General features: G+C 39.2%; 6 protein-coding genes across 10 annotated transcripts; 3 read left to right on the forward strand and 3 right to left on the reverse strand.

Annotated features, from left to right (window-relative positions):
• Positions 1-163: 163 nt before the first annotated feature.
• smg (sterile alpha motif domain containing protein 4 smaug) lies at positions 164-3,716 on the reverse strand. 2 transcript variants are annotated; one of them, XM_065302968.1, is made up of 5 exons: positions 3,507-3,716; positions 2,944-3,114; positions 1,940-2,868; positions 1,683-1,875; positions 164-1,617 (listed from the first exon to the last, which is right to left on the reverse strand). In XM_065302968.1, the coding sequence occupies exons 2-5, from the start codon at positions 3,108-3,110 to the stop codon at positions 1,146-1,148; spliced, it is 1,761 nt and encodes a 586-aa protein (XP_065159040.1). In that variant the 5' UTR covers positions 3,111-3,114; positions 3,507-3,716; the 3' UTR covers positions 164-1,145. The 2 variants fall into 2 exon arrangements, with proteins under 2 accessions (XP_065159040.1, XP_065159039.1); XM_065302967.1 differs by having other exon boundaries at positions 1,940-3,114.
• Positions 3,717-3,857: 141 nt separating this feature from the next.
• Positions 3,858-8,183, reverse strand: LOC135792342 (zinc finger matrin-type protein CG9776-like). Of its 4 annotated transcripts, none has more exons than XM_065302963.1 (9): positions 8,044-8,183; positions 7,688-7,932; positions 7,420-7,530; positions 6,954-7,122; positions 6,672-6,856; positions 6,258-6,609; positions 5,797-5,915; positions 5,104-5,741; positions 3,858-5,038 (listed from the first exon to the last, which is right to left on the reverse strand). In XM_065302963.1, the coding sequence occupies exons 2-9, from the start codon at positions 7,901-7,903 to the stop codon at positions 4,054-4,056; spliced, it is 2,775 nt and encodes a 924-aa protein (XP_065159035.1). In that variant the 5' UTR covers positions 7,904-7,932; positions 8,044-8,183; the 3' UTR covers positions 3,858-4,053. The 4 variants fall into 4 exon arrangements, with proteins under 4 accessions (XP_065159035.1, XP_065159036.1, XP_065159037.1 ...); XM_065302964.1 differs by having other exon boundaries at positions 7,688-7,941; positions 8,044-8,151; XM_065302965.1 differs by having other exon boundaries at positions 7,688-7,965; positions 8,044-8,145.
• Positions 8,184-8,393: 210 nt separating this feature from the next.
• On the forward strand, positions 8,394-9,896 carry LOC135792349 (protein YIPF6). Its single transcript, XM_065302974.1, is given in 8 exon segments — positions 8,394-8,621; positions 8,681-8,726; positions 8,729-8,796; positions 8,862-8,940; positions 9,003-9,045; positions 9,106-9,234; positions 9,294-9,451; positions 9,515-9,896. Coding segments are annotated over 8 exon segments (663 nt in total). The 5' UTR covers positions 8,394-8,600; the 3' UTR covers positions 9,634-9,896.
• A 141-nt stretch (positions 9,897-10,037) lies between these two features.
• DNaseII (deoxyribonuclease II) lies at positions 10,038-11,547 on the forward strand. Its single transcript, XM_065302972.1, has 5 exons — positions 10,038-10,262; positions 10,327-10,510; positions 10,566-11,113; positions 11,172-11,304; positions 11,364-11,547. The coding sequence occupies exons 1-5, from the start codon at positions 10,234-10,236 to the stop codon at positions 11,472-11,474; spliced, it is 1,005 nt and encodes a 334-aa protein (XP_065159044.1). The 5' UTR covers positions 10,038-10,233; the 3' UTR covers positions 11,475-11,547.
• NdufV3 (NADH:ubiquinone oxidoreductase subunit V3) lies at positions 11,487-12,029 on the reverse strand. The gene has a single exon (XM_065302975.1). The coding sequence runs from the start codon at positions 11,938-11,940 to the stop codon at positions 11,596-11,598; it is 345 nt and encodes a 114-aa protein (XP_065159047.1). The 5' UTR covers positions 11,941-12,029; the 3' UTR covers positions 11,487-11,595.
• A 38-nt stretch (positions 12,030-12,067) lies between these two features.
• Syx5 (syntaxin 5) lies at positions 12,068-13,942 on the forward strand. The gene is made up of 4 exons (XM_065302971.1): positions 12,068-12,421; positions 12,486-12,898; positions 12,952-13,290; positions 13,364-13,942. The coding sequence occupies exons 2-4, from the start codon at positions 12,526-12,528 to the stop codon at positions 13,756-13,758; spliced, it is 1,107 nt and encodes a 368-aa protein (XP_065159043.1). The 5' UTR covers positions 12,068-12,421; positions 12,486-12,525; the 3' UTR covers positions 13,759-13,942.
• The last annotated feature ends 15 nt before the right edge of the window (positions 13,943-13,957 follow it).

Raw genomic sequence — 13,957 nt, forward strand, 5'->3', positions numbered from 1 at the left:
TTCATAATTTCCTTTCTCGGTTTTAATTAGTCGATGTTCAATATACTAATTAATGCACGCCAAGAACAATTTATGTTAACTTACGCAAAACTTAAATAATGTTTTTATAAATTATTTGTTAACCAATAAAGACAAGATTTTCAAACGAAAAAGGCGCTCGGAATTCGTTTAAATTTTAATTCATTTAGATTTTATTTAGAAATCAGTCTTTTTGCATCAGTTTTAGCCGCATGGCAACTTGTATCACACATAGACAAATCACAAAAACATCCACAAGTCACAAGTTTACAAAGTTTTCCTTCCACCACCGCGATTCAAACAAAAATAGAACAATTAATTACTTCACATATCGTTCCAGATTGGTTTTCGTTCGTTTCGATTTACTAGCAAACATTAAAAGTTTTTGTTTCGATTAAGACTAGAGAAAACTTTGCATTACAGAAATTACGAAATATTCACGAACGCAAGCGACGACCACGCAATTTCAACGAAACAAATAATGTGTAATACAAATCATCATTGTCATCTTCGCCCTCCACATCAACATATAATATTGCATGCAGTCTCATACTTAAAGCAATCGTTTACACATTTAAGACGCGTAATAGTACAAATAATAATATATAAAATAATTTCATCTTCGAGACACTTAATTTACTAATATTAAACAAACGATTTTTCAAATCATAATAGCTGTCACGCTACTAGTAATAAAAGTTGTTAATTAGGCACGTTTGACACATACGCCGGTGCCCATTTGTCTCAAAAGGTAATCAAATCTGCCAGCAGTAGATAAATATATAAAATATTACATTATTTACGTCACCTTACGTTTCTATCTCACTTCGCCTGCCTCCGCGCATCGTATCGTTGCTCCACGCGTCGTCGATTCGAACAAACTAAATCACAATGGACGGATCAACAGAAAATTTAAAAATTGAACACAAAACAAACCTAGCACGCGATTCAAATCAAATCTCTGACTACTTAGGCCGTCGAAACACGCTAAACAAACATCGGACATTTTACATCGTACAAAAATAACAAGCTTTCTTAACAAAAATAAATCTCGCGCTTCGTTCGTATCATTGACGCCACAGCTTATAAAATATAATTGTCATAAAAATAGATTCGCGTGATTGCTCTTAAGGGCCGAGCGCATGCTCCATCATCTGCAAGCAGAGCGACTCGAGATTACTCTCAATATCGACGTTCTTCAACGGTTTCTTGCTCCGCAGAGGCGCATCACTGCGCATCTCCGCACGCAAATTGTCATTTTCGGTCTCGGTTTCTTGAAACCGAACATGATGATGCGGAAGCGGCAGCGATGGCGGGGGCATACTCGTGTTAACGCTGATATTAACGTTCAGATTCGCGTTCGACGCTTGGGACTGAATCGTGGCGGGTTTGTGCGCGTGGGGTTTATGAATGTAGGTCAGGTCGTTCTTGTAAATGTTCGGCAGCATGCTATTCAGCTGAATACTGCCGATTGAATGGCGATGGCCGCCGATAATGCTTTGGTTCTGCACATTCGGATACGAGGAGCTTTTGTGATTGAAAATTTGAAGATTTTTTGCGTTCGTTGACGACGTCGAGTTGTACGATTGATTCTGATGCCTATAAAATCATCATTTCATATGTTAGTAAACAAAATATTTCCTTAAATCCCCTAAATCACCTACCTGTAATTATTATTGGGATTCTGTGCGGTGGTGCCATTTTGTGGTGAATTCTTGACTTGTCCGCGCCACAAAGTTAATCGTCGCTTCTGTTCGGCCGTGAAGGCGTCGTTGGTCTCAGCGCGGTCACAAAGTGTCACGAAATTATTCAGAGATTCTTCTGACGGTTGACGCAACATCAATAATTGCGTACAAACTAATAAAAAACAACAAAAATAAGCATATTTTCATTTGTGAGCATAAAAATGTCATATCTTTACCTTTCCCCATAACCTTGACAAACTGCGCTGGCAAATCCTCATCCGGTGCAACCAAAAGGAGCGGACTCATCATCACACCCTTCAACTTCCTCAACGCCGCAGGCAGTTCACAACCATTCATAACTTCAGTCTCCAGCATCGTAAGCACCAGACTCCTCTCACGCAGTTTAGAAATACTCAAGAGCAGCTTATGCCGCGCACCTTTCGTAATCCCAATATTATCGAGACTATCATCAGTCAAATTCAACATTTTCTCATACGTTAAATTATTAAATACCCAACTATATTTATGCAATCGTAGCGATTTCAACCAACCGACGATACTGCGCATAATCGGCTGATTATTCATCATCTGCAGGTCCTGTAGACGCGTCTCCGAACTGCTAGACTGTAGTGTATTATGCAAATTGATCGTCTTATCACTGGAGAGCGAGTAACTCCTTGGTTTCATGCTCTGCTGATGCAAATTTTCCTGCGACGACCACACATCAGGCGCTGGTGAGAGATTCTCATGGCTGCTCGTCTGCGCGGGTGTGAGACTATTCGAGCGCCGATTCAAGCGGTTCTGAATGTTTTGCATGTCGCTGACAAAACGATTGTTCACCTCTGGTTTCGGACTCGCCGACTCATCGCTGCTCTCGTTCATCGGAGAGTGCACGAAATTCTCCGGTGTAACACGATGTACGACTTGTTTGAGAAGATGTTTGAATGACTTTTTATCTTCTTTGCCAAACGCAGGATGAACAAAAACGTACGACATGATCTCAACGCACTCGTTATAAATTTTCGTCGGCGGTGTGATAAAGTCCGAGAGAACTTTCCGGATTGTTTTCAGGTAACAATCGCTGGTTTCTTTGTTGCCTGGTCTTAACAGCGGCAAGTGGGATTGTAGTATTGAGAGGGCGACCTGTGGGCGTTCAGACAGCAAGCTGCAAATGAATGCAGGATCATTAGCGTTGCGCTCCAGCTGCAGTGCCTCGGGGGTAGTCAGGGCTTTTACACACTTGTCGAGCGCATGGTGCAGGAATTTGGCGTTCCCGTATGGAAGACCCACCATCAGGTAATAGATAGCTACCGTTTGCTCGCAACCGTCCCACTTTTGGAAGCGCAATCGCATGTCATTCAGCTGTTCGCAGAATTCTGAGTAGTCGCGCATTTGAGCTGGATCCATGGTGCTGAAAGTTAATTCAGCACTTTTAGATCCTTTTATATCTAAATTATATTTTTTACGAAGAAGAAATTATATTTCAAGCATGATTAAAAACTAAACTAACTTCAATGCATTTAATTTAAAAGCCCATTGTTTCTTGAACAAACATTAAAATGAATTAAATATCCCGTTAATTTTAATTCTAATTGGAAAGAAGCAGCGTGTGTGAAAACGCGCTGTAGCCATTCTTGTTTCGCAAAATCTTCGCCGATAAGATAAGACATCGCAACCTCAACGCGCGCGTTTGACCAGCCTATCAGTATTCCAGTCTTTCTGTTTTTTTTTGTTTATTGCAGCGTTGGATAGCAACGTCCGCGCGATTAATAGATGGAAATTTTATTGAAAATCAGCGCTTACCTGATGAGAGCGGTATCTGCGGCGATGTTGGTTAGCAATTCGGCGCGATCGCGGCTTTCATTGCTTAAGGGAGCCGCGATATTCACCACTGGCGGTCCTTGTTCGCCTGTCGCGACACACACCCAACTGCAGCGCACGAAGTTAACCACACTTCTGCCGCTGGAACTGCTTTCTTCTCTCACGACCTGTCAGGAGTGCGCAGAACAAACGCCGAAAACACGGAGAAAGTACGCCGGCTGACCGCCGTCTAGTGATAAAACTAAAAGTCACTAGACACCACTACTCTACTAGACAATTTCAACAAAAAAAATCACATTTTTATAATTTTTTCATGAATAACACACCGATAAATGCGAATGAATCTATTTTAATGTTATTAATAGTCATATTTACATCACTGAAAGCGAGTGTTTTAATTCACTATGCATTATGTACCACCAAAATGAAACTATTCAAATTACTTAAAAAACAAATATTCAAAGTGCAATCAACTCAACCATGGCCAGATTCATCTTCACATGCGCCACACTGAAACGAAATTATTTCCTTAACTTAAAAACTGCTGCACGGCCATATCATCGGAACTTAAGCCCAACATGGCTAAATCTTCATTAGGATCATCCGGGGGCAATGGTGGCGGTTCCAGCGGTAGCGAATGCGACTTGGGCGGTTCCGGCTCCGAAGATACCTCCATTTCCACTCCGGGAGGATTAACAACAGGCACCGGCATGAAATTATACGCTGCCGACGAGTACATCATGTTATTATAATCCATTGAACCATACTGATACATCGTGTTGGTTGGATCTTCATATAACATATAATCCTCCGACGCGGTGTGATCTTGCTGAGCATATTTCGCCGCATCATCAGCATCTTCAGTTTCGGCTTCCTCTTCAACCGCCTCCTCTCTAGCAGCTTCCAGAAGCGCTCTTTCTGCTTTCGGCGCAAGTTTAACCTCCTCAGCGACAACTTTCAACTTCGGTGGTGGTGGAGGTTTAGGAGTACTGATCTTGGGTGGTTCTGGTGCGCTCACAACCTTAACAGGGGCGGTAATAGGCGGTGGAGGTGGTGGAATCGGTGGTAGAGAACTCAACTGTGGGAAACAAACAACCTCAGGTTCAGGAATAAAAGCTCGAGCGAGATTCCCCGGCTGGAAACGAGTTTTCCTCGGCGCGTCATAATCTTCCTTTTGTATCTCTCGCTTATTTTCGCTATCCCTCGACTTGGGTTTGACGTTTTTGAAGAGGGGCATACGGCCGATGAAAGGCAACTTCTTACTGGAATGTTGCCCCTTGGACTTGTCCTTGCGATCATCGTCATGGTCTCTATCCCGGCGTGATTCATGTGATTGGGAGCGTGAACGCCGTCGACGATCGTGATCACGACTTCGACTTCTGCTTCTTCGATTACGATCATAACGAGGACTGCGATCCTCATAATCACGACCATTTCGATGCCCTCTGCGTGAAGGTGAAGGCGATCGTGAGCGACGACGACGTTTTTCAGGACTTCTTGAACCACTGCGACGCCTGAAAAAATAATATTAAGTATTATCAGCTTTTTATTTAATTTTTTAATGTTTATAATGACAAACCTATATTCCCGTATAGATGGCTGTTGCCTAAGCTTCAAACTCATCTTCTCCCTGTGCTTCTTCTCCTCTTCCTTAACCATCGCCTCCTTTTCAAAACGCTCCCTCTCCTTGCGTTCCGCTTCCTCACGTTCCTTCTGCCGGCGAATAACTTCCGCCTCATAAGCAATCTTGGCCTTCTCGGCGTCTTGTTTCTGCTTCAATTTCTCTTTAAGATTGTCCAACAATTGTTTATCTTTACCAGGCGTATCATTCGCGGTAGTCATCCATTGACTGAGCAATTTATCCTCAGGAATATCATCTTTCTTACCCTGCCGGATCTTCTCCAATAAATCAATCTTTCCGTCACTCTCGAGTAGTTTATTCCGCATAGCGACACGGATTGATTTAGTTTTATCCTCTTCGGAACTAGAAGAAGATGAAGAACTGCTTGAGGACTCATCGCTGGAGTGCTTCTTACGCTTCTTCGACCGTTTCTTCTTTTTGCCATCTTGTACCGCGTTAGGAGATGAATACTTATCACGACGTTTGCTTGCCTCATCCGAATCAGAATCGTCCTTGTTGCGTTTGATACGATCGAGTGCCTTCTCGCGATCTTTCATCCACTCCGTTTCCCAATGTGGGTTTTGTTCAACAAAATTCTACATAAATCAAAATAAAATTAATGAAATGTAAGAAAAAGTGATTATCACTCACTGTGTAATTCTGCGAATGCGTTATCGACATGAGATGCTGCGATGCGCAATGCAGGTCGCCGATCCAGACGTCACACAGCCGGCAGTACCACGCCGTGGAGGCGACGAAAAACTGCAGACCTACAAACACGCCGCATTTATCAACATTGCTCGCGCCTCAAGCGTAAATCAATCTGCCTACGTTTATGCAACCAGAGTCGTCATATATAATTGCGTTTTGTCACAATGTGGCAGGAATTCCAAGTAAACAATAAAACATTTTAAAGGAGGAGAAGGCGCTTCAAGTTTGTCCTAAAAATGCAACCACCGCTTAGTCACTACTCTCGCTCTCGCCTAACAGCCAATTCCTAACATCGTACAATGCTAACTAAACCAGACGCACACGTACACACGTTTACAATTTCCACGTGAGTACACCATCATCATTTCGCGTTACAATAATCACTTAAACCTAGGTGTTACCTTTGATCGGCACCCGCTTGACGGGGGCGCCATCGTGTGTGGGAAACTTGGGCTCCGGCGGCAGCTTGTGCCAAGGTACTTCCTCCTGTGCGGCTGCCTGCGCCTGATGCGTCTTGCTGTGCAGATGCAGCAGCAGCTCCTTTGCAGACTGCGGAAATACATCACAGAGGCGGCACCAGTGAATCTCCGGGTCGAAGTGCTTGAAATTGATCTTCTCGCTGCCGCGCAGTGTGGGCACATCGTCCTTGGACGACTTTGACTCGAGTTTTGACGATTTCTTTTTATCGCCGATCAGATTCGACAAGATATCGATTACATTATTTGCGTCTTTGATTTTACTTTGAATTTCAACCTAACAAACGATTAATAATCAATATCTGTTGGTAATATATTTAAATTATTTTAGAAACCAACCTGTAATATTGTATTTTCTTTAATAATACGAAGATTTTCCTTGTCAGGTGAGCGTTTCGAGGTGAGATCTTCTTTCTGCGCAACAAGCAACCACAATTTCTTCTTCAACGACGAAACGCGATCCTCATAAGTCTCGCGTTCCTTTATCAAACCCGCTAGTTGCTTGATTTTCTCTTCTGCAACAGCTACGTTAAAACAGTCCAATTTAAATAAAACAATGCAAACAAAAACCCCGAAAATAAAACTACATTTTCCTAAATAAAAATTTGCAACTTTGGTTACCATCAGTTTTCTTCTTATCATTATTCACAGTGGAATTACTAAAATCCGGTGCGACCTGTGGTGCGACCGCCGGTTCAGCCGGTGGCACTCCAGCGGAGTAATTATTCGACGCTGTCCACGACCCATGCGGATACTGCGACTCCTCGCCCGGCGGGCGTGGTTCATCCGCCTGCAAAACACGCAACTTAACAACAAAGATCGTCGACTAGGGAAGCATACCATGTCTTTTTACCAACTTACGAGAGCACGTCATTTTACCTCAAATAACCATACTTCTCCTTTTTCTTACAAGCGCGTTTGCCGCGATTAATTTGATTAATTTTAATACTAACATGTCTATAATATTGACGCATTCTGTATAATTTGATGACTTCTGTAAAATTTTGAGCGTGAAAATGCAACTGGTCACTGGTATAAGCGTTAAGGTAAACGAAGCAAGGTGCGTCGATAGAAATACGCCACTTACTGGATTGATGTAGGCCGCTTGCTGGCTGGCCTGGTAGTTCTCGTAGGGGTTGTAGCTGTAGTTCTGATAACCCGTGTAATACGTTTGCGTGGGATACTGATGTCCTCCGGTCTATAAATAATAAAATATTAACAGAATATTGAATATAACATCATAAACCGCTTAGGGTAACAAAATGGCGTCGATATTTTTGAAAAAAATCCGCCATTTTCAATTATTATCGCAGATTTCTTCGTTTTTTGTAAAAATTTAATAAAATCTAGCTTACATTGTGATAGGGCAATGACTGATATGCAGTCTGCAGGGCAGCTGAATGATTGTAGTTTGCAGTCTGGGCATTCCATCCCTCATTGCCTGCTTGTCCATTGTTAGAAGTTGAATGGCTGGGATCACTAGGATTTTTAGCAGCCTTCGGAGACGTGTTCGACGCCTGCCGGTTGAGACGCGGGTCTTCACGGCTGAAGCTACGACGATAACTGCTCATCTTCGACTCGCTGCAATTACCAAGCAAACCTGCACAGACTTCCGCGAATTAAACGGGTTTTTCTAAGTAAGAAATCGACGTATAATGGTGTATTATCAATGTAGACAAGTGAATCGTAAGTGATTAGGTTGTTTACATACCTTATATTGATAAAACATCCAGAAATGCGGTGAAACTAAACACAAAATGGATACAAACACCGGACTAACAGCTCTAAAAACACCAACGCCATAAACACGACTAATACCTCGCGCAGGGAGCGTGGGGACAGGGGGAGTACTGTCAAAACTGGCGCTGCTGTACTAACGGATGACAAGCACAATAAAGTATTTAAAATAATACCTTTAATTTATTATTTATCAAAATATTATCTTACATTATCAATTAATTAAGCTTTTAACTTATAGTCATTATCAATTATAATTATTAAAACATCCATAAACTTAATTAAATTGCTTCAATTGATTGCACTGTCAAAAGTGGTAAATAATCTTGTCAAATATGCGTCGTGTACAGTCAAACAATGTCAAAAATAAAACAACACATCAAAACCCATTTTTCCGCCTGGAAATTATTAAATGTTTGCAGTGAATAGATAAGAATAGTGTTTATTTAAACACACAATCTAGTATTCAACAAATAAAACACACAAGTCTAGTTTATTCAAGTATTTTCTCTATAATTAAAGCCTGTCACAATGAATGAAGCAAGACTCGAGGTAAACCACTTAAACATAGTCACATAAATAGTAATTTATTTAAATTATTACGGTTGTAGATGCTGGATGATGTTGGCACATATGTGGATGGTGAAATGAACATTCCCACAGGGGTTCCAATAAGCCAGGAGAACCAGATTTTAATACTTTGGATGAACCAATTAGAGAAACAATTGTATGTTACAAAACTAACAAAAAGGCAGAATAATTTTAATAATACATACAAAATCGTGCTTTTAGTTGAGAGACCTTAAGGCAGTTGGAGTAAAATTTGCACATGTGCTGTTTCCAAAAGAAAAGAAAGCACTTTTAAAAGAATGTAACTAGTTTTGTTAATATTTTATTGAGAATCAAATTAATTTAAAATCTAATTTATTCTAGGGGATTTATGGGGTCCTTTACTGTTATGCACATTTATGGCCATGTAAGTATAGTATTTGTATAGAAATTTCAGTAAAATAATGAATAATTATTTATTTTTCAGGATTTTGCAAAGTGAAGGCTCAGCAGATAATTCAAATGATGGTGGACCAGAGTTTGCACAAGTATTTGTCATAGTTTGGGTTGGTTCCATGGTAGTCACACTGAATTCCAAGTTATTAGGTGGTAACATGTAAGTTTTACATATTTATATAACTGTTTCACACCAAAATTGCCTATTTTTGTTTCCAGCTCATTTTTCCAGAGTGTTTGTGTGTTGGGATATTGTTTACTGCCTATAGCAGTGGCTCTACTGATATGTAGAGTAATCCTACTCACAGAACAAACGTACTTTTTATTTTTCTTACGATTTTTTGTTTCTATGAGTGGTTCTTGCTGGGCAACATATGGTAAGACAACAAAAAACAATTTTAAAACAATAAAAACTCTTAATATTCTATTTTTAATTACAGCATCGATGATTTTCTTAGGAGACAGTCAAAAACCAAACAGGAAAGTTCTTGCAGTGTATCCAATCTGTTTATTTTACTTCTTCATTTCATGGTTGGTTATTTCGAAAACGAATACATAAGTCCACAGCGCCGGCTGTCTCCTTGCTTTGTAATTGTAATTCATAGCCAATTATTATATCATAATTATTAATAGACAAGTAAATGCATTTTGTGCTAAAGCATTTACACATTTATACCTCCTGTGTGCCGGAGGAATGTAAATATATCAAATAAGTTAGATTATATGTTCCACATAAATGTATGAATGGTGAAAACGTTTTTGGAAATGTGTATTGTGCGTTGTATTCAATTGTGATAAGTACAGGGATTGTAAACCTTTAAATTTGATTATTTTGCTTACAAATCATCTAAAAAACATTTTGTTTATTTTATTAATCTTATTGTGCTTCTGAATGCTTATGTGGTGTTAACTATACAGGAACTGACCTTTGTTTCCTATCAGTGACTCACATTTGTGCATGACACAAATGATTATGTGTTGGGTGCATTGTTTGCTTATTTTCTCAACTCAGCAGATTGACCACTTATAAACTACTGTACTTCACAGTACGGTTTTGTATTTCACTTTTGGTATACACAAAAATCACAATGAAGTATTTTTTACTTTATTTCTGTGCGTTTTTCTTTGGAATTGTTAAAAAGTTGAAAGTTTGCAATGTATGGATGAAAATAACAATCCTGTCGACTGGTAAGTCAAAATTTACTTGAAAACTTAGTTTTAGTTGTGTTTAATTGAAGTTTAATGTGTTTAGGTATATTTTGTACAAAATTCCGCATATAAAGAAAGGTGCACCGAGCGAACTTATCAAGAATGGCTTCGCATACATGTATTTAACATCAGATAACGATGAGAATTGGACTTTATCAAATATAAACATCATGGATAATGAAAAATCGTTTTTGGCAACCACTTTGGCACCAGTGTATCAATCGGAGGTAAATTTAAGGTTTCAAAATGGCGGCGTCAACAAATACATTCCAATTATTCCAGAATGATAATAATATTGCACACATTTTCTACAACGATGAAAAACCAAGCGGTGGTAACAAAGGCACCAAAGGACACACAAAAGGAGCACTGGCCACTGATCAAAAAGGCGGTTTTTGGTTAATACATTCAACCCCCGCGTTTCCTCCAAGTGTAAACGATAATTATTCATATCCTTTATCAGGCACTGTCTATGGCCAAAGCATCCTGTGTATTTCCCTAGATACTTTGAATCTAAACAATGCCGCCTTACAGTTATTCTATGACCAACCCCAAGTTTATTCTAGCAATTTTCCTTCAGATTTAATGCTTTATTACCCTAATATGAAGAGGATAATTGATCATGAATCAATTGATTCGCCGCCTTGGTTCATGATTCAAAGTTTAAAGACCTTAAAAGAACAGGAATTTGTTTCATTTGCCAAGACAAAGGATTTCTCAAAGGAATTATATGAAGATTTAGTTGCACCTGGGTTAAATAGTAGTCTGGAAGTGGAATCATGGTTAAATGGTCCAGGGAAACTGGCATCAAACTGCAGTAAACATTTTAGGCAAGTAAAACGTTAAAAATCAATTCCATCAATTAAATTTAAATTTTTTTGACTTTAGTGTGAAAAATATCGAAGAAATCACCTTAAAGGAAGCAGATGTTTCATTTTCATCATCTCTGGACCATTCAAAGTGGGCAGTATCATCAGAAACAAATCAGAATTGGATATGTATTGGAGATATTAACAGAGCTGTAAGTTATTTATCAATGTTGTTAATAATTCCCATAAAATGATGTTGTTTGTGATCCAGGAACACCAAAAGAAAAGAGGAGGAGGTACCACATGCATCAACAACCCACAAATTGCACATCTGTACAAACAAGCAGCAGTAACAATTGAAAACTGTAACAAAATGTCATAATTCGCCCAAAAGTTCAAGTACTACACATAATTTTATTTTTATTTACAACATTAGTACACATATGTCTCCTGCACAGAGTACTTTTGCTACTTTGAATTAAGTTAAAGTCTGAACCTGAATTTTAACTTTGTCCCTGCTTGAATGGTTTCTTATTTGATGGCTGTGGGCATCTGTATTTTAACATCTCAATCTCAGCCTCATGGTAACTCATAGTATTGTATAGGAAGTATTCTGGGTTCTTGTACTTTGGGCTGTCCTTTGATGCACCGGGACCCACTGGTCCTGAAGAGGGTGCAATGCAATTGCTGCTCAATCCTGTTACATTCGGGTTTGAGCTTGATGAAGATGTTCCAGCAGATGATGGCTTGTTGTAGATCACACGATCAACGTTGAAGTTACGTTGCGAGGATGAAAAAGCGCGAATTTTTGTCAATCGCGAGAAGGAGAAGAGCGATTTTGTTGCCATGGTTAAATAATTTTAGTTTTTCACTGATTTGTGAAAATTTTTGGTTAATTTTGTAATCAGTACTCTGACGTCTGTCAAATTTAAAATCTCACTGACATTTGGCAATAAGTTTTGTTTAAAAAATCGATTATATATATTTCAGTGGAGATAATTATTTGCATGAAATTATTATTTCGGAAGAAATGTATATATTTTCGGTTAAATTTGTTAAATAATTTAATTTCCGCATAGAAAATTTCGTTTTTGTTCGCTGCAGGATGAAAACGTCAAATTTATCTGTCAAACAAACATCTGTGACAATTGAGACGTGTTCGCATTCCGTCATCCGATCCTCAAACTTATTTTCGCTATAAAAACAGTTAAAAAGTGTAAACATATTGTTCTCCGTATCTTTTGTTAACGTCCACTGTATTCCAATCCCACATATTTATTATAATCTCGTTTTATTTATTTTTCCACGCCTGACAAATGTTTTAAAAAGGTAACAGCTGATTTGCATCACTAAATACGATTTTTTTAGCTAATTTGTTGTAATTTGCTGATAGGTGAAAGCTAAAAGTTGTGAAATTCAGCGTATAGAATGCGATGCCAGCAAGAAGACGCTACATCGGCTCCGAAAACGAGCCTTTCATTGTAATCCCTGACGAAAACACTAAATGGCAGAGTGTCAATGCAGTGAACGCAAGCTATCCAAATAACGTCGGTAATGATTATTACTTAGATGAGGAATTCGTCCTAGAGCCGGAACCGGAACCAGTTATGACGGGGCGCGACCGAACGGCAGAGTTTGCCAACACCATTCAGTCACTGCAGGGCCGAAATATCGCCCGGGCAGTGGCTGCCAGGGATCCCAAGAAGTCCAAAGTTATTCAAAGTCATACAGAGTTCATGCTCATTGCTAAAAATGTGGGCAAGAATCTATCTAGCACTTATTCTAAACTGGAAAAGTTAACTTTATGTAAGAAATGTTTAATTTTGCACATAAAATCATTAAAATAAGAAAAATTTCAGTGGCAAAAAGAAAATCTCTGTTTGATGATCGAACAGCAGAGATTCAGGAGTTAACTTATATCATAAAAGGAGATCTGAGTTCCTTAAATCAACAGATAGCTAAACTACAAGAAGTGTCCAAGCGGCAACAGCATAGTGTAAATGGCAAGCACTTATTATCACATTCGAGCAGCGTTGTACTGACGCTGCAATCTAAGTTGGCAACGATGTCAACCGATTTCAAACAAATTCTGCAAGTGCGGACGGAGAATTTGAAAGAACAGAAGAGTAGAAGGGATCAATTTTCACATGGCAGTGTTAATAGCAGCTTACCACCTTCTGTAACTGCACAAAATCAAAGTAAATTTTAAAATCTTAATTTTCACAAAGTTTTTACTCTTTCAGATGGTTAATTTTTAATTAAATGTTTCAGATAGTGTATTACTGCAAGAACAAGACCAAGTGTCGATAAATTTCGACAATACGCAAGCATTAATGCCCCAACAACGCAACCAAATGCAGATGGCGCTGATGCACGACCAAACCGATAATTATCTACACAGTCGCGCTGAAACAATGCAAAATATCGAGTCGACAATCGTCGAACTCGGCGGAATATTCCAACAACTCGCGCATATGGTAAAAGAGCAAGAAGAAATGGTCGATCGCATCGATTCCAACGTGCAAGACGCCGAATTAAACATAGAAGCGGCGCACACGCAAATCCTCAAATATTTCCAATCGGTTACATCCAACCGGTGGCTAATGATAAAGATATTCGCGGTGCTGATATTCTTCTTTATATTCTTCGTCGTTTTTATGGCTTAAGAAGTGAATTCAACCAGAATCCTGTTGACAATGCAATGACAAACAACAACAACACGTGTTATTACGATTAAGAATATAAATAACGTCATGGGTGATAGATTTTTATAAATATCTCTTGTTATCGTTTAGGGGCAAAACAAGAACATAATGTATTAAAACAATAGATGAAACCGAGCATTTGAAATTCCGCGGATTTGAA

Source organism: Atheta coriaria, unplaced genomic scaffold (genome assembly GCF_025399875.1).
Source record: "Atheta coriaria isolate IRGN ID8LTWV9N9 unplaced genomic scaffold, Caltech_Dcor_3.1 hic_scaffold_5_pilon, whole genome shotgun sequence".
Classification (NCBI taxonomy): Eukaryota; Metazoa; Arthropoda; class Insecta; order Coleoptera; family Staphylinidae; genus Dalotia; species Dalotia coriaria.